The sequence below is a fragment of the Sus scrofa genome, chromosome 1 (genome assembly GCF_000003025.6).
Source record: "Sus scrofa isolate TJ Tabasco breed Duroc chromosome 1, Sscrofa11.1, whole genome shotgun sequence".
In the NCBI taxonomy this organism is placed as follows: domain Eukaryota; kingdom Metazoa; phylum Chordata; class Mammalia; order Artiodactyla; family Suidae; genus Sus; species Sus scrofa.
Window position 1 is genome coordinate 27,328,312 of NC_010443.5, and position 19,746 is coordinate 27,348,057.

Sequence of the window (19,746 nt, forward strand, 5' to 3'; positions counted from 1 at the left end):
ACAGGAATTATTTGCAATGCCACTTCTCCATTTTTTATAAATTTATTTTTGGAAAGTTATAAAAGAAGCAAGAAATAAAGAGTGCTGATATTACTTTGTCAATCACCACAAATATTTATGATTAATTAACACATTATACTCATTCTTACAACTGGTACGACTTAGCAACCTCTGTTCTGATAATCAAACCAAAGATAAAGCCATCTAAGGAAAACAGCTCAGTGGCTAGTAAAGGGAGCTAGACTGGTTCACAACCTTGAAAGATTCATAACTGGTTACAGTCTGCCTAAGATAGACCATTAATCATTAATTAAACCATACTTTTCACTAACAGTTGTGCTTGTCAAATTCACATTATGAGAAGTCATAGCGTGCCAGCTGTATTACACTATCACTAAGAATTAATATTCCATGTTCTTAACCACATGAATATAACTTCAAATGCTTTCCAGTGTACTGTCTCCACATATGATTCTACCTTCTAGCCGTTGGGAAGAAGGGTGTGTTGCTCTCCATTGTCTCAACTCCCCCCACCATCACCCTCTGGGAGGACCCTGCCACTGTAAAGTCAGGACAATAGAAGGGTGACATGCTAGACTGGTGGAAAGAAAAGGTAAAAGGATGAAAGTACAAAAGCTGTGAGGGCAGAGCTGCAGGGTGTGAGAAGACGGCGAATGGCCCGGGGAAAGGTGCTGCAGAGCAGCCAGGGGCAAATGAAGACGCGGACCACCACCGTTGAATGACCATCAGGCAGGTGGAGCATGCTGCTTTAAACGGCACTGCAGAGAAACTGAGCGATGTTTCTCTGCCACTTACATGTAAGTTAGATTGTTCAGATTATACATGATTTATGGATCAGTCAACAAACCAAATTTGTAAATCCTTATGCAAACAGTTCAAAGTGTAAGTTTTTAAATTTCTATAAAATGAAGTTTCTCCAAAAAAAAAAAATCAAGAGGCATATAAATTTGTCTCTACTTTATCAAAGAATTGCTGACATGAATCAAAAGCAAACAGAAAAAAAGATCATACCAAACACGTTCTTGCTATGGCTTGGTGGCAATGAATTAAAGAGAATATCTCTAAAAACAGGGTAAGTATCAAGCAAAGGAGGTTGACTATGTGCTACATATTTTACATGGTTCTTCATCCTTGCAACACCACCACCTGTTAGACTCTTTTAGCCCCATATCACTGATGAGAAAACACATCGCATCACCCTGAGAGGGGGCCCACAACCAGCCACTGAAGAGTTTCCAAATTCGATCAGGTCTGATGCCAAAGCCCTTACTCTGTCCCTTACTTCTTCGTCCCTTGCATCTCACCAAGAAGGCACATGTTAAGTCAAATGGTTAGAAGCTATGAAAAGCAAACCGGGCCTGGCTAATTCTTATGTAGAGACTGGAAAGAATGAAATACTGTCAAGACTACAAGTAGGAATGGAGTCCATTTTGTTCTTCGAATTTCAGGTACACAGCGCCACCTACTGGGGAAAGCAAGGCCATCATTCGCTACAAATAAGGCTTTTGGTAAATGAAATTTTTACCTGAGGCTGAAGCAAAGCAACCAGGGATGTGGGGAGACCAGATTGTACTATAAATGATACTTTCATGGCCTTTAAAGGTGCACAGAGACCTTCCAACAGTTGGGTCCCACTACAAATAAACGAATGAATCAATTACTTAACAGGGAGATTCAAATTTATGCTTTATATATACAATACATAGGATATACCATATATATGTATTTATATACACACATAATATACATATCTCTCTCTCAAGTATTTCTTTCAAGTCTTTTTATATACAGTAGGATGGCATTTAAGGGGTCAAAATAATCAATACTGAGCTAATTATTAGTTTATAGCTAAAAGATAAGAAAATTACAAGTTCTAATAAATGGGCTAGTATATTTTTTGAAGAGAAAATTGGCTAACTGAAAAGCAACATAAGTATGTCCTAGAAAAGAAAAAAAATTTCAGTGGAAGCTTTGAAGAAGGAAACATTTGGTTTTAATATACTAATATAAATCCAGTAATGCTGACATACCAGTTTGACAGTTTGATCCCATGAGCCAGACACCACAAGCTGTTCACCTCTGGTTTGACTCCAATCAACACTGTACACCTAGAAACATGTTAAAGTGTCATTTAGAAAGTTCAATGTTACATCTCACCTGTTTGATGATAGTCAGAATTAACTAATTCACTTTGGTGTTTTTGTTTTGTTTTTACTTAATCATTTATTTATTTTTGCTTTTTAGGGCCGCATTCGTGGCATATGGAAGTTCCCAGGTTAGGGGTCAAATCGGAGCTACAGCTGCCCACCTACATCACAGCCACAGCAACACGGGATCCAAGCTGCCTCTGCAACCTACACCACAGCTTACAACAATGCCAGATCCCCGAACACTGAGCAAAGCCAAGGATGGAACCTGCATCCTCGTGGATACTAGTGGGATTCATTTCCACCACGCCATGACAGGAACTCCCTAATTCACTTTGTTGAAACATCAAATAAGGTCCTATAAATCTCAGCATGTGTCTAGGAAAGGGAAAGGTCACCTTGTCCAGCCTTACCCTGAACAGCCAAGACTCTATTCTACTGTAGCAGAATTCTACAGAATATTTCCCAACCTTCTTCACTAAAACAAATTATACATATTTTTAAACCTACCAACAAATCACTGTTTGCAGCACCCTGAAGAAATGTCAGAGCAGATTAGAAAGTTACTCATCTAAAAAAGCTTGCTGGGTCAATGTTTATCAGAAAGCATTAAAATTCAATTAATATCCCTTTCTGGCCTTTTCTAGAAAAAGCTTATAGGAATGAGGTGATCCTTTCAGATCTCTTGGTAAACAGCTTTAGTTATCCAATTCTGCTCTCAGTAAACCACTTCAAATGAATTATTTGAAAACCTATGGAAATATTTTAAATTCTGGTATTTTATACAACAGATTATATACAGATTACTACTGCGAGCTAAGTTCAACAAAATGCCTGCATAATTAGGCTTTACAAAAGTAGTCTTGCCACAGACTTGAGTATATGTCATTAAATGTGACTGACCAGCAGGTTATTTTGAATCTAAAAACTACCTTCTTATGTAGGAAGCATGACTGTTTGGGGTTTGTTGTGGCTTAAGTCTGGGTTACTTGTTCTCTGTTGCCTAGAACTACGCCTACCATTTGGAATCTGAATTTAAAACAAACAAGCAAACAATAAGCAATACTGATTCTGTCTTTGCTTAAAACTGACATTTTTTTATCATAGATTTTTTTCACATTAATTTTGATTTTTAAAAATATTCCATTAAGAGATTATTTATCATGACTACTGAGCTTTTGGGGCCCCCTTAAATTATATACCCAAGGTGAGCATTTCACCAGCCCGTTCTGGCTCTGCTGCTGCCCATATTCTTGCAAAAGAGAGAAGGGCAGTTGGAGCACTAAAGAAATCACAGTCTAGCAACAAAGCAGCTATAACATACGCAAAAGGGTCAGCAAAATCCAAAGAGCTGCCGCAGCCATCAGTCAGTTGTGGATGGAAAAAGGTTTGGAAGCAATCAGGAACGATCTTGAGACCTAAGGAGTTTGATTTTACTCTCTAGGCCAGGACGGGGCAAATTTCTTCTATAAAGGGCCTTAAAATATTTTAGGCCTGGAGTTCCTGCTGTAGCTCAGCACGTTATGAACCCAATTAGTATCCATGAGGATGCAAGTTCGATCCCTGGCCTCACTCAGTGGATTAAGGTTCTGGCATTGCCATGAGCTGTGGTGTAGGTCACAAAGATACAGCTTGGATCCCGTGTTGCTATGGCTGTGATGTAGGCCAGCAGCTGCAGCTCCTATTTGACCCCTAGCCTGGGAACTTTATGCCTCAACTGCAGCCTTGAAAAGAAAAAAAAAAAAAAATTGCAGGCTTTACAAGTCATTTGGTCTCTGCCAAAACTACTAAATCAATAGAGAACAAAAGTAGCTCAGAGGATACCTACTAAATGGGCATGACTGTGTTAAAATAAAACTTTATTTACAAATCAAACAGTGGGCTAGGTCTGGTTCTGGTCTAAAAGCAGTAATTGGCCAACCCCTGTTCTGAGCTTATGCCAACAGTCAAAAATAGCCACAATAGGAAATCTTTATTGAGCACCTACTGTTTGCCAGATGTTGTCATAAGCACTTTTCATATTTTATCTCATTTAATCTCCACTTCTATGACGTAGATACTGGGCCAAGGCCCAAAAAAGTTAAGTAACTTGTCCAAATTCCCAAAGCTACTAAGTTGCAGAGCTGAAATCTGGACCTGTGCAGCCTAATCACCGAGTCTGCCCTTCATCCCTATGCTAGGCTGTTTACAACACGCTGTGTGAAGGCACTTTGAACTGGATCTTTTCAGCGAGCATGGGCTATAATATTAAGGAAATAAAACCCTGCCCTTGCTGGTACGGCCCTTCAATGGGGCTCCGTTTGGGCCCAGACTGATTTTATTTTGTCTTCGTGTATTAGCCATATCCATGAACTTAAAGCCCCCATCTATCCACTTGGTAAATTCCCACTTGTCATCAAGACTCAGCCCCTTTACATCCCTTGTGAAATAGGCCTCCCTTGATGAACCCCTCAAGCATCAAAGGGTTAGATGCTTTCTCCTGTGCATCTTGCACCTACCTCTAGTTCCGCATTTACTATATTTTCCTAAATTCAGTGCTAAACTGCCAAACCTGCTAGATTTTTGGAAGACCCCTCATAAGCAAATCGTCTTGTTTATGCTTGTTGCAATGTAATAGACACTCAATAAATATGAGTTAAAATGATTAACCAACCAAATGTTATCTCCATAACCTGCATTGTTGCTAAATAGTTATAAAGAGCTACTGCTTTCATTTTTAGAGGATAACTGAACAAATACAATTAAAAGCTAACATCATCAGCTCAAACTCCTTGGCCTATACATTTCCAATATGACTTGAAATCTTACTACTTCTTATGTTTTAAAACTGCAAGAGCCTCTAGGGGCTCAGAGGGAACCCAGCCCTAATGAGAACAAAAGGCAGGAGGTAACAAAACTATGCTGATGTCAGCACTGCTGCCAGCTGTCCTGTCATACCACAGAGTGGCAACATTACATTCTAGGACAAAACCATGCAAAGACACACATGGGGAGGTTAAAAATGGGATAATAGGTACAACCACTACGGAAAACAGTATGGAGGTACCCAGAAAACTAAACATAAAACTACCATATGACTCAGCAATCCCACTCTTAGCCATACATCTAGACAAAACTTTCCTTAAAAAAGACACATGCACCTGTATGTTCATTGTAGCACTATTCACAATAGCCAAGACATGGAAACAACCTAAATGTCCATCAACAGATGAATGGATTAAGAAGATGTGGTATATATATACACAATGGAATACTACTCAGCCATAAAAAAGAACAAAATAATGCCATTTGCAGCAACATGGATGGAACTAGAGACTCTCACACTAAGTGAAGTAAGTCAGAAAGAGAAAGCCAAATATTTTATGATATCACTTACATCTGGAATCTAATACACGGCACAAATGAACCTCTCCACAGAAAAGAAACTCATGGACTTGGAGAACAGACTTGTGGTTGCCAAGGGGGAGGGGGAGGAAGTGGGATGGACTGGGAGTCTGGGGTTAATAGATGCAAACTATTGTGTTTGGAGTAGATAAGCAATGGGTTCTGCTGTATAGCACAGGGAACTATATCTAGTCACTTGGGATGGAACATGATGGAGGATAATGTGAGAAAAAGAACGTATATACATGTATATGTGTGTGTGACTGGGTCACTTGCTGTACAGTAGAAAGCTGACAGAACACTGTAAACCAACTGTAATGGAAAAAATAAAAATCATTAAAAATGGGATAATAAAGAAGGAAATAAAGATGACTCAGTATATATTTTTTGTTTGTTTTACTCTGTTTAAAATCCTAGGACATGGGAAAGTAAGTAACAGTATAAGCCAGGATACTGTGTTTAAAACACACACAGAAAAACTATAGACCCTAAGTACAAAAGTGTGGTGGGATGGAAAATTCCGCCTCAAACCCAGAAGAGAAAGATCCCAGGAGGGACTTGAGGGCTGGTTAAAATGTCAAAAGCAGAAAGCGGAGGTGAAAACAGTGACCAGAAACTTCCCCAAGGCATAAATGGGGACATAGAGCACCCTAGGGATTAGTAGTGAACACTGCAAGATAACACCAAGGTTTTGTGCCTGGGGATTGTCAGTGATGGTGGCATTAACAGAACTGGAAGACTGGAGGAAGGCAGATAGTGTATAATTTTAGACATAGGGAGTTTGAGGTGACAGCCTGATAGTCAAGTGGAAACGTCTAGGAAGATCAGGGTTTGGGTACTAACCTCAAGCCCTGGAAAAAGCTTACAGCCAGAGAGAAGTTTGAGAGACAGCCCAAAAGGGATGACTAGTTTCCACTCTTCCCACCTCAAGTCAGTTTACTAATCTAGTCAATAAATATTTATTAAGCACCTTCTGTGAACAAGACATAAAGGAAGGAGGATACAGCATTCAACAACAGAGTTCAGTCCCAGCCTTCATGTATCTTACCTTTCAGCAAGGGAAAACAGACCCTAAGTAAATAAATACATAATTTCGGGTTATGATTTTTAAAATACTACGAAGAAAAATAAAGCAAAGTAAGAAAACTAGAAAACGATGACAAGGGCTGGGGGTCACTGCTCAATAAAGTGGTCAGAGCCTCTCTGAGCAGAGACCTGAGTTCATTGAAGGAGAGAACCCTACAGATTTGAGAGGAAAGGTTTCCAGGAGAAGAGCAAAGAAAGACCCTAAGGCAGGAAGCAGACTGGTCATGTTTGAGGATCAGGAGGGACAAGATCCCAAAGGGCCATTGTTACAAGTTTCTATATAATTTCTCTGAAGAGGCTACAACCATCAACCGTAAGCTACCACCTAGATCACAGCATTCTTCTAACTGCTTTCCTTATCCATTTTCCTTCACCTCCAATCCATTATACAAACTGGATTTTTAGGAAAAAACCTTTGTAAGACACGAATTGGGAGTTCCCTTGTGGCACAGCAGGTTATGGATCTGGCACTGTCACTGCAGCAGTTCAGGTGGCTGCTGTGGCGCAGGTTCGATCCCTGGTCTGGGAACTTCCACAGGCCTCGGGCACAGCCGCGAAAAAAAAAAAAAAAAAACACGCACACAAATACAAATTAATGTTGCTCCCCTGCAGAGAGCCGCTCAGTGGTTTCAAACCATGTGGCTCCTGCAACTTACCCTCCTCATTCAATCCTGAATTCATTTGTTCGGGTGCTTGTTACCCAAAGGCCAAAATCCTGCAAAACTATGCTTGATGTAGAAATGCACACATATGCACAAAACTAAAAGGAAAAACAAAGAAAATGTAAATAGAAAATTCAAGATAGTGGTTGCTCCTGGGAAAAAGGAAAAAAGGAGGAAGAAGGATGCTGGCAGCACATATACTAAGACTAGAACGATACAGAGATTAGCAGGGTCTCCGCACAAGGAAGACGCAAATTTGTGAAGTGGTTCATATTTTTTTAAACAGGGGAGTTAGGATTGACATATACACGCTACTATATCGAAAATAGGTAAAGAAGGACCTACTGTACAGCACAGGGTAATCTGCTCAATACTGTGTAATAACCTTTGTGGAAAATGCATCTGAAGAAGAATGGATATATGTACGTGTATAACTGATTTTTACTTTGTTGTATACGTGAAACTAATACAACTTTCTAAGTTAACTATACTCCAATAAAATTTATTTAGAAAAAAAAAAGAGGAAGAAGGGTAGAACAACTCTGATCCTTTATTTCAAAAGCTAGGTGATGAATATGTAAGTGCTCATTATATATTTTTTACAAGTCACATATATTTTAAATGCATGAATTACTTCACAGAAATTTTTTTTTTTTTTTTGGTCTTTTTGCCATTTTCTGGGGCTGCTCCCGCGGCATATGGAGGTTCCCAGGCTAGGAGTCGAATCAGAGCTATAGCCGTCAGCCTATGCCACAGCCACAGTGGGATCCGAGCCTTGTCTGCGACCTACACCACAGCTCATGGCAATGCCGGATCCTTAACCCATTGAGCAAGGCCAGGGATCAAACCCGCAACCTCATGGTTCCTAGTCAGATTCGTTAACCACTGAGCTACAACGGGAACTCCAGAAATTTTTTTTTTAAATCTTCAGTGTCTTTCCACTGATCCTAGTAAAACAGCCAAAATGCTAATTGCTCCAGGCACCCAGCTCAGTTCCTCCCCTTCAAGCATGTATTTCTTTTGCCTCAAACCTGGTCCCCTGGCCTCTCCACCTGAACAGTTCCTTCCTACTGTCCCCTTAGACTCAAGGATGCCCTCCGATCCCTTCCTTGGACAGGATTCCCCTTCTCACAGCCCTCTGCACATCCCCAGTGTTTAGCAGAGTCTCAGTTAGGCAACCAGCAGCCTAAGCCTTTCTCCCAAGAGAGGGCAAGGACCCTGCCTGACTCATTCGTCTTCCCTGCTAAGCCCTGAACAGTCCCCTGCAGACAGCAGAGTTAATCAAATTTTTTGGAATGAATGAAGGAACAGGGGAACAAATCCGAATGGAAAGCATGTCTCGCTTTCGTCTTTTCCCCTTTTCCCAATTTCCCACCCCACTCCCACTCAAATAGTGGACACAGCAAACAGTTAAGTTACCTATCAAAAGAAGAGCAAGAGGCACCTATGCTTTAAGGGCAGGCCCCCTAAAGGCCTACCTTATGAAATTACTCTTGGTAGTGGGGAAGAAAATTAATTGGGAAACTACGAAAAGAAATAAAAAACACTGAACAGTATTTTGCACTGCTTTATGAAATCTGAACCTCATCAAAACCACAGTTTGAGGAGGACAAATTTTATTACTGAATCTAATTCCCAAAGAGCTCGTTTTTAATCTACTGTACAGTACTGCCCTTTTTAAGTTAGTCTATTTAATTAAAAATCATCAAATAAAAACTCTGTTCAGAACGTTCACACTTATCTGTATCAACACAAGGGAAAGGGACACTGACTTTTAATTACTGAGCGATTGGAGAAGGCTACATATTTTCCTTTAATGTGAAACTTAAAAATTTTTTTCATTATAGATATTTTTAAATGTTCATAAGAGTAGTGAGAACAGCATGATAAATCCCCAGGTACCCGTCATAAACCTTCAAAAATTATCAACATTTTATCCGTCTTGCTTCATGTGTTCCAGTTATCCAGTCAGTATAACTGCTGGAATGTTTTAATATCAGAATGCTTCACTCACAAATACTTCAAGAGTAAGAATGTTTTCACACACAAAAAAAGAGAATGTTTTCACTTTTTATACAAGCAAAAGGCCATTTTCATACCTTAGATCAGCTACAGTTCCCTAATATTATCTAATACTCAGTCTGTATTTATATTTCTCAGATTGTCTCAAAAATATCTTTTTATAGTTGGCTTATCTGAATCAGGATTCAAACAAAATCCATATTTTATGCTTAGCTGTTATGTCTCAAGTATTTTCTAATCTAGAAAAGTTCCCCTCCCCACCTCGGTTCTCCTGCCCCCCCACTCCACCAATGACATTTATTTGTTGAAGAAGCAAAGTTATTAGTCCTACAGAATGTTTTACATTCGGGATTTGGCTAATTGTTCAATGTTTCCTCTATCCCTCCTGTTTTCTCTTACGCTAAAAACTTTTGGTTTCTAATGCCATAATTACAGATGTGATTTATTCTATAGTATAGAGTTGAGAGTTTCAAAATAATAATACTGATTTTTCTGAATGCAGTTTTAAACTTCTCTGCAATTCTTTTTGTAACACTGGGGATGTACAATCTAAATACAGAGTTTTTAAATCACTTGAAATAATTATTTTAACTATCTGGTTATGGCACCAATTTGATATACCACTAAGTTAATTTGTCTCTGTTTTTCAGTTTTTAGCACTGCTTTTTTTCTTTTTTACTTACATGGTAATTTTTAACCTACTCTAGAATAAACAGCTGAACATGATTAAAAATGGAAAAGGAAATATATCAAGTTTAATTGTGCCCTTGTTTTTGTTAAAAGAAGAAGGAAAAAGAAGAGAAGGTAGGAGGGAGGAAAGGGAAGTGAGGAAGGGAGGGAGGAAGGAAGGAGGGAAGGAAGGAAGAAAGGAAGGAAGGTAGTTTGGCAAATCTTTTGTGCAGTTTTGAACATAAACACATTTCTAAAGGGAACAAAGAGGTGTGAAATGCATGATCAGTTGTCATTCGGCATTAACATTTTTATGGGTACCCATCATAAACTTTTCAGCTTCTGTTAGGGTAAAAATTGATTCTTTTTTAAAAAAGAAGCAAGATCTTAATAGTATGGCACATCTTTCCTATAAAATGTATAGTTAAATACATTTTCTCTACAACGAGATACTAAGAGTTGCATAGTACTTAGTGCAAAGATAAGTTTTTATAAGCAATGATCAAAAATTTTAAATGGATCAGTTATCTCAACGATTTACAGCAAATTGATAATCCTCACTATTTGACAATGAAGAAAACTTTTTTTTTTTGGTCTTTTTTTTTTTGCCATTTCTTGGGCCGTTCCCACGGCATATGGAGGTTCCCAGGCTAGGGGTCGAATCAGAGCTGCAGCCGCCGGCCTACACCAGAGCCACAGCAACGCAGGATCCGAGCCACATCTGCAACCTACACCACAGCTCACAGCAACGGTGGATCTTTAACCCACTGAGCAAGGCCAGGGATCGAACCCGCAACCTCATGGTTCCTAGTCGGATTCGTTAACCACTGAGCCACGAAAGGAACTCCAAGAAAACTATTTTTTAAAACTTGGGATAAGCACACGGAGAATTAGATATTGAAATAAATACTGAGTCCATCACTTTTAAAGTCACTTTTAGCTTACTTTCAACAGCACAGTGCTTTAAGGCATAAAGTACAGAAACAAAATTCTCGATTCACTCTCTTTTTTCTCCTTGCTGAACATTTTTAAATTTTCCTATTATTTTATTACTATATATTCAGTGGAAGGCTAAGCTAGAGGCATTTTATGGGACTCAAAAGATATAATGGCCTCTTCGGTTAAACAATACAGAGAAGAATCTGATTCCTGCTTTGATGCTAAGTTTAGAAGCCATGCAAAGGGGAAATGTCTATGTTTTTCTTTCTTTTCATTTTACCAAACCCTTCTTCCTTAAGGCCTAAAATATATATCTAGGTCTTAGATTTCCCCTTCTTGCTTCAGTAGCTACTCATCTGACTATATGAAAACTGACTGTTGTACTTAATGTATTCAACACTATTTGTTGAATATTCAACAAATATTCATTAGCTCCTCAAAACTCTGACCTTAACTCAATCTTTTTTTTTCCTTTTTTTCTTTTTTTTTGCTTTTTTTAGGGCTGCACCCATGGCATATGGAGATTCCCAGGCTAGGGGTTGAATCGGAGCTGTAGCTGCCAGCCTATGCCACAGTCACAGCAATGCCAGATCCTTAACCCGTTGAGCGAGGCCAGGGATCGAACTCGCAACCTCATGTTTCCTAGTCAGATTCGTTTCTGCTGCGCCACAATGGGAACTCCTTAAATCAATCCTTTTAAGTGTTTCTGAATATTTGGTGTAAGAGACAAACTTTGAATAAATGCTGTATATTTCTCTTTAATGAAAAATGCCAAGTATCTGGGATTGCAATACTGAGCTTTCGGCTGATTGCCAGAAATTCTTTTTTTAACAGTCTCATGGAGGATGACCCTTCTAAGGGTCCTGCAGTTCTCCACTCTTCACCCTGCCTGGAGTGGTTTGATTTTTTGCTAACAATCGAGAGAAAGACCAGAGGTAATGTGGCAGCTCACAGTGATGGGTGGCTCTCCAGCCTCTGACCTCCCTTTCTCCTTGCTTACAGTTTTGTCCTTCAGGGAAAGCTCTGTCCCTTCCTTGTCCCAGAGGTGAAGGCACAGTGGTAGCTCGTTTCCCTCACAAGTGACGGAGTTAAGACTGGGCATGCGATGCTTTTCTAGCCACCGATAAGGAAAGGTATCCACTGTGGGCCTCTAGGGAACCTTTTCTCAGTCTGAGAAGCAGTCCCAAGACAGGGACACTCACTTTTTTGCTCTTTGACCTCACAGAGTGATGAAATGATAGTGGGAACTATAAGGAGTACAAGAAGAGAAACCCGTTAAGGACAGCAGTCGGCTGGGGAGCAGAAACCCTGGTATCTGACAACGCTGTCAAGCCTAAATTAACCAAACCTGGACCCATCCCACCTCCATACACTTGGTTATGTGAAATAATAAATGCTGATCACTGAAGGTACTTTCAGTTGGGTTTTCTCTTACACTAACAGCCAAGGCATCTAACTGATACGACTGCTTATCAAAAATTGCATTTGGAAAGAAAATGAAGAAGGACAACCTAGAAAAGAATCTGAAAAAATAAAATAAAATATGTCTTTAGTTCAAAAAAACAGTTGCATAATTACAGGCTGATGTAAACTACTGGTTTAACATTAGTTCAAGTGACAAAGACCGAGGTACCTTACTAGCAGACTAAAAGCAACCCAGTACTACAATTTGGCTGAGGAAAAAACACAGCCTTCTTAGGTAATACTGGAACTAGAGGCTCAAGATCATAGTGGTAAAGCTGTATAAAACTTAGCAATAAAAATCTCATTTCTGGAAGAAATCAGGTGTACAACATTAAAAGCAACACTGAAAAACAGGAGGTTACTCAAAGGAGTTTACCAGGAGAGTGAAAGCTATAGAGACCATGTAGTCTGAGGATAGGCTAAAGGAATTACAAATGCACAGTCTGGAAGACAGAAGACTTCGAGGGAAAATGATCCTTATTTTCAAGGGTTCTCCTGGAAAAGGTAGGCTGAACTTAGTCTCACCACATTAGAAAAAGGCATTCAAAGCAATAGTTGGTTGATACTGAATCAACGGAGCAATCAAAAATTTATCAAAGAAGTTATCACGTGAGATAATAAAATTCACTAAGATGAAGTAAACACTGGGTGACCATCATGAGGAACATTCTAGAAGAGTATTTTCCAGAGTAGCAGCAGTACACACACCACTGGTTGTACAAGAGATGATGTATCTGGTACACAGATTTTATTTTATTCAGTATGTATCTAGTTTGCCATTCATTAAATAGATGTACATACTAAGTTAGCCATTAACTTCCACGGTTTCACAAATACATGCTATTCTAGGATAGGTAAAATAATAATGTAAAGTTCATTTAGGAGCTCCTGTCATGGTTCATTGGCTAACAAACCTGACTAGTATCCATGAGGACACTGGTTCATTAAAGTTCATTTAAAGAAAAACATTACATCAATTATCTCCCATTTAACATAACTGGATATATTATTTTATGATCTATTAGTTACAGCCTTAAAATTTATATAGACAAGCAATGCAAGGCACTAAGGATTTAAGAAAGAAAAAACTTTTAAGAGGAAAAATATTTTATTTCCCTTTTTTTTTTTTTTAATAAGGCTGCAGCATATGGAAGTTCCCAGGCTAGGGGCTGAATTGGAGCTACAACTACTGGCCTACACCATAGCCACAGTAACACCAGATCTGAGCCACATCTGCGGCACACCACAGGTAATGGCAATGCCAGATCCTTAACCCACTGAGCAAGGCCAGGGATCAAACCCACATCCTCATGGTTACCAGGTGGATTTGTAACCTGCTGAGCCACAACGGAACTCCCAAAAAATATTAAAAACAAAACAAAACAAAACATTAAGTTAATTACAATATAAATGGTATTAGAAAATGGCAAAAATCATGAAGGTATCACAAAAATGTCTGAATTTTAGACTGGCTGCTTTGTAGGGATTCTTACAGTGAACATCTTGAAATTAAAACTCCTCCTTGGGAGTTCCCGTTGTGACACAGCAGAAGCGAATCTGACTAGTATCCATGAGGACAGGGGTTCAATCCCTGGCCTTGCTCAGTGGGTCAAGGATCCAGCACTGCTGTGAGCTGCAGTGTAGGTCACAGACACGGCTCGGATCCTGCATTGCTGTGTAGGCTGGCAGCTGTAGCTCCCATTCCACCCCTAGCCAGGGAACTTCCATATGCTTCACCTGCGGCCCTAAGAAGCAAAAACAAAAAAACTCCTTTACCAAAGTTGTCTTAGTATTCAGAGGTTCTATGAAATTGCAATCATTTATAACCACATTTATCCAAAGAGCATCTTTCACAATACAATGGAAAAACTAAATTTTTCCATTATTTTCAGTCACAGTCTTAGAAACACTGATTTTAATAGCTATAGCTATCAAATGTCTAGAATCCTCACATTAGTCTACTATCACAAAAGACTAGTATTCGTGCTTTGAATAAGCATATACTGAAAACTTTCTATGGGCCAGGCACCACAGTAGGCACAAATTTGAAAGAAAATTTGTAGGTTTTCATTTGAAGCGTCTACTGCCTCTGCGGGAAAAATTTTAAAACATTCAAGGTGAAGTATCAAAAGAGAATGTCTTTACCATCATGTTCATTAAAAGCACATATGTTTTTTAATATGACTGAAGGCCATAATATTTGCCACATTAACCACCCCCCCACACATAATATCTAGCACATGAACAAGATTTGGGTTTTAAATTTCTTCAGGAAGTTCCACCTTATATTCAGTATTTCATGCTCTTGTTTCAATATATTCTGAAAATCCTTAGGAATTACAGTGGAGCCCTAAAGGCACTCAGGATGTTTGCGAAAAGTCCGCCTACCTCTACCTTAAGGCAGTGTTTGGAGGCAAATCCTTACAGCGTAAATGCAGTGGGTCTCTCTGGAGGAAATGGTAGCACAGTGTACTTCCTACTGGAGGCGTTTTACTGACTAATGAGAAGCCTGACCTTTTCTTCTTTCCCTGCTCCTTAGGCCAAGGTATTTTCTGTTTGAATAATCAAATAACATGTGACATCTAACATGGACAAGAAACATGAAAGCATAAACTTCCTGTCCCCCGGAGACGCTTCCCCCTGTTTCCACCCCCAATGGATTTCATCCAAAGAAAATCAATCCGCCCAGAAAGGTCTCCTTCCTACCTCCTGAGTGTGCTCCTTGTAGACCTGCAGAGGCCCCGCGGCTCCAGCGGTGTCCCAGAGCTGCAAGGAGCCATCGCCGCTGCAGGTGACCAGCACATGCTCATTGTTCTCACTCCAGGTCACGTCAAACAAAGCATCAGTCCAGTCAAAGCTGCACCAGGAAAATTTTAAAAATCGAGTTACATAGGGAGCTGAACATAAAATAACAATCATCATTTTCCCTTTTTTTTTTTTTTTTTGCTATTTTAGGGCCACGCCTGTGCTTATGAAGGTTCCCAGGTTAGGGGTCAAATCAGAATATAGCTGCCAGCCTACACCACAGCCACAGCAACCCTGGATCTGAGCTGCATCTGTGACCTACAGCTCACGGCAATGCCGGATCCTTAACCCACTGAGTGATGCTAGGGATCAAACCCATATCCTCATGGATCCTAGTCAGGTTTGCTAACCACTGAGCCACAAAGGGAACTCCTAGCACATATTTTAACACTATGTATCTCACATGGTCTTCACAGCTATGGGAGATTCTAGAGCGGGCACTCGACAGACACAGAAATAATTTTGGAGAGCCTAAAAAAACAGCCCAGTCATACAGCCAGAAAGCTACAGAACTAGGTTAAAACCAGGTCTCCCAACTAGAAATACGGCAGCCTTTACATAAGCACATGTTGCCACAGTGCATATTGCCCACTGCTTTCTGTGATTCAAAACAGGGGCCAGCAAGTACTTGAAAATACCAATTTAGATCAATAATGTCAATGTTTCTCATAAATCTTTCACCCGAGCTATTTAACAGCAGGCAGTTATTTTCTGATGGAGTTTCCTTTCTTTACCTGTGACTAACTCTGATGGGGGTATTAATGGGTCTAACAGTAACAGACAAGTCAAGCACAAAAATAAAGGGAAAGAGGTGATAATTTCCAAGATGGATAATTAGTTCCTGAATGAGTAACACTAAACTACACTAAGACGACAGCAAAGATAGGAACAGCAAACATTATATTCACAGGCTATTTTTATGTTTAAGTTTTATAATTTGTAAGTGAACACTAAGAGATAAGAGCTTTGGCAGAAAACTGACAGAATCACAGTTAATGGCAAAAATAAGTTCTATATGAGGCAAATCCTGAAGGCTGTTTTATATTGCAAATTAAAACACCTTATTGATCAAAAAGATTCAAAACCTACTACTATTAAGGCCTTAAAAGCAACAGAGAATACATATAAGTTTAATTGTTAGGGCCATCTTACCTTCTAAAAATCCTAAGGCCAGATTCATTATGATCCAATATTAGCAGGGTTCCACAGCCTAAGGAGAAAAAAAAAAGTTGAGGTCATGCAGTTGAACCTACTGGGGGACCATGTATGTCAAGTTGGAAGTGTCAAGGACAAAATACCTAATTTCACAGTCACAAATTTCTCCCTAAAGTTATTTGAGACCATATGTACTGTCCTTTCCATTTCTGTCTCTATATATCGTGCTTCAGTCATTAGATATTAAACTCATCATCTCACCTATGCTTAGAATCCAGACACAGCTCTGGTAACAGGGGAGAAATATTTACATGCATACTCGGTGGCCAGGCAGGAAGACAGACGCACAAACCTCCCAAACAGGTGTTATCATCCCTATTTACAGGTGAGAAACCTCAGGTTTATAGACCCACACACTGTGCACCTCCTACAACACTGCACTGCCTCCACAATAAATTAAATCTAAAATACATTCAGCATGGGATTCTAAAACAAAATACCTGGTGGAGTTTACTACATACTTCATGGGAAGGTGCTGAACACAATATATCATTATCTACCAAAGAAAAACTATTTTACTAAAGGATCAGCATTTTTTTTTTGATAGGCAAGAAATAGATTTAATTAGATAAGATGCTTGGGAGAGATGCAAGCGGGCAAAGAGGCTCTGCCAAGGATCAGCATATTTTAAAACTTACATTCGTTACAGGGTTGAAGGGAAAAAAAAACCTTCTATTTAAACATGACTGACTTTTTAAAAAAATCAACTCCTTATAAGGAGTTGTGGGTTTGTTTTGGTTTTTTTTAAGGATTCAATTTAAAATATTACAAACTCGTGAGTCTTCACCCTAACTGGTGGGCAAGTATTGCAAATGTTCTCTCCTTCTGAGTTTTAGAAATCCCTTTTTTTTTTTCAACTGTAGGATTCAAGAAAAAATACTGGAGAACTGACATTATGCAATGAATTGTTTCATAGCATTTCTGTGTATACAAAAGCCCAAATCAAGAATGGAACCCCTAGTCCGGACCAGGGACAATTAACTTGAACCTCTAACTGCCTGAAAATGTACCTATGCCTCCAGAGGCAGCACCAGGCGAGAACAGAACTTGATCAATTTCGTGTTGGCGCTTGTAGGGAAACTCCAAGCGTCTACTCAGGAGCACTGCCCACCCGAATACAGCCTGCGGGGGCTGTGGTCTAATTAGCGGGTACTGGGGTGACCCTGCACACCTTCTTCCAAGTGTTGTGGGTTCCCTGGGACCGGCAGGAGGGGCCACTCGGGTTTAGCCGGCTTCCGGCAGGGCCACGTGTACCTGGCGCCGATGTGGGTAACAGGGGGCGGCGGAGTCGGTGCACTCTGAAGGAATTGGGACTTAGGGCACTAGGTACCTTCCTTCCACGTGCTACTTCCGCACATTAACTGGAAAAGATGATGGACTCGACTCTAGACTAACTCCCCACACCGTACAAAGAAGGACAGGGAACCTGCCAGTTTCTCCGCTTTCCCGGGCGTTCTTTGGTGGCGGCGTCTACAATCGGAAGCGCTTTAGGGCCCCGGGGTAAGCTGGGGCTCGGGTGGAACCCGCCCCCGCCCCGGCGGATCGGCGCGGCCGGGCCTCACCCGCGATGCCGTAGTGCTGCGCGGCGGCGCAGGCCAGGCGGCCCGGCAGATATGGGGAAAACTCTGCTGCGTAGCCGTGGCGGCCGGGCACCCGCAGCGTCCGCACCCCTCCGCTGAGTGCCGTACTCATCCCACCCAAGGCCTCCAGGGAAGCCGGGGCCAACGAAGGCTTTCAGAGTTGGAGGCGAACAGTCCGCACTCGCTAAGAGAGTTAGAGAGACCCAAGAAGACAAGGCGGAAGTGAAGACACCGGGTGCCCTGAATGCTAGATTTCCATTGGTCCGCAAAGGAAAGGGAATTGACTCCGAGCGAGGCCATTTTTGTTTGGGGCAAAACAAATTGCTTGGCGCCCGCTTTGATGGAGTCTACTTGGGAGCAGTGTTTCTAGGTTTTGGTGGTGAGTCTGTCCACTTAAAAAAAAATGCACAACGTGAAAGTTGAAATAAGTTTTATTTGGAGCAAAATTAGAACTTTAAGCCCTGGAGTCGGCATCTCAGGTAGCCCTGAGAAATCGCTCCAAGGAGGTGGGGGGGGGCGGGAGGGGGGAGCAGCCAGGGTATATGAGTTTTTGCATAAAGGGAAGGTAGTAAGAACAAAAGATTTACAGACAAATAGATTTACAGAAAAAGATTTACAGAAAACTAGTTTTTCTGGGAAGATAAAAACATCTGGGCTTACTGGAAGCATTCCTTTGATATGCACCTCAGCTGTGTATTCTTTGTTTCTTTCCTGAGTTCCTTCAGGGCTCACCAGCCCACCCTTGGGAGTGACTTCATTGACTGATGACCTTGACATCTTTTGGCCACCTAACTGTAGACCAGGAGGCAGTATATCGGGTAGCTCTGAAGTACTGCCCCAAAGAGAAAAGGGGAAATATCAAAATATAAAAGAGGGGAAGAGAGGGGTGCATGCAGCCATGCACACATTTTATAAAATTTGCTGCTGGTCTCCTGAGGGTTACTACTAGTCTTGAGGGGCAGACACCACCATGAAGGGTTTTAGTGTTTTTTCTAGATATGAGGAGATGCAAGAATTGGGCTCATGAAATCTTATAAAAATGTCTAACTTCTGAAGACCTGCTCTTCCAGTTTTCCCAGAACACAGAGTGCCTCACTCCTGGTCTCCACCCTGAGCTCTGTTCAGGGCATGCTTGCGGGTCAGTAGCTGCAGTGGCTCACAATTTAATCCAGGTAGAGGCAGATGGCAAGTACCAAACTCCAGCTCAGAATTCTCAAAACTTTTGTTTTTACATATCAGCCTCCATTGTGGGCTGTCTGGTTTTTATTAATTCTTTAAATTTTGAAACACTGCCATCCAGAACTGTGTCCAATGATTATAAATTGAGACAAGTCACATCAAAGTCTGAAACAAGGTAGTGAGTCTCAAAGACAATTGAGACTGTGTTGCCTGCCCAAGGTAACTCCAAGCAAAATTAAATTAGTGGAAGTGAAATTAACAGAAAAGGCATCATAAGCAACTAACTTTTAAAAAATTTTAATTCTCACTGTATTTATTGTATAGTAGTAAGTGCTCAGATGCCACAGCAGATTAAGAAAAACTAAGGCTGGGGAGTTTAGGACACAGCATTTTCACCACTGGGGCCCAATTCAATCAATCTCTGGTCTGGGAACTGAGATCCCACATCAAGCCACTGCGCCACCAAAAAAAAAAAGAAAAAAGAAAGAAAGAAAGAAAGAAAAGCTAGGGCTCATTCATTCCAACAATTTACCAGGCATGAACTATGTAAAAAGTGGCCATATATAACTTATC

General features: G+C 40.5%; 1 protein-coding gene and 1 long non-coding RNA gene across 3 annotated transcripts in view; one reads left to right on the top strand and one right to left on the bottom strand.

Annotated features, from left to right (window-relative positions):
* Positions 1 to 18,218, bottom strand: part of PEX7 (peroxisomal biogenesis factor 7) — an 88,658-nt gene extending 70,440 nt beyond the window's left edge. Inside the window, exons 1-5 of one of the 2 annotated variants that reach the window (XM_021087521.1) lie at positions 17,977 to 18,218; positions 16,352 to 16,409; positions 15,101 to 15,251; positions 2,052 to 2,129; positions 1,547 to 1,655 (exon numbers count right to left, since the gene is read on the bottom strand). In XM_021087521.1, the coding sequence (XP_020943180.1) occupies positions 1,547 to 1,655; positions 2,052 to 2,129; positions 15,101 to 15,251; positions 16,352 to 16,409; positions 17,977 to 18,106 (526 nt within the window). In that variant the 5' untranslated portion in view covers positions 18,107 to 18,218. Of the gene's footprint in view, positions 1 to 1,546; positions 1,656 to 2,051; positions 2,130 to 15,100; positions 15,252 to 16,351; positions 16,410 to 17,744; positions 17,888 to 17,976 lie in introns of those variants that run through there. The other variant, XM_021087529.1, reaches the window with a different exon arrangement.
* LOC106508844 overlaps positions 18,241 to 19,746 on the top strand; it is a 31,022-nt gene continuing 29,516 nt past the window's right edge. The window contains exon 1 of the long non-coding RNA XR_002342715.1: positions 18,241 to 18,373. This is a non-coding gene — a long non-coding RNA (uncharacterized LOC106508844). The remainder of the gene's footprint in view (positions 18,374 to 19,746) is intronic.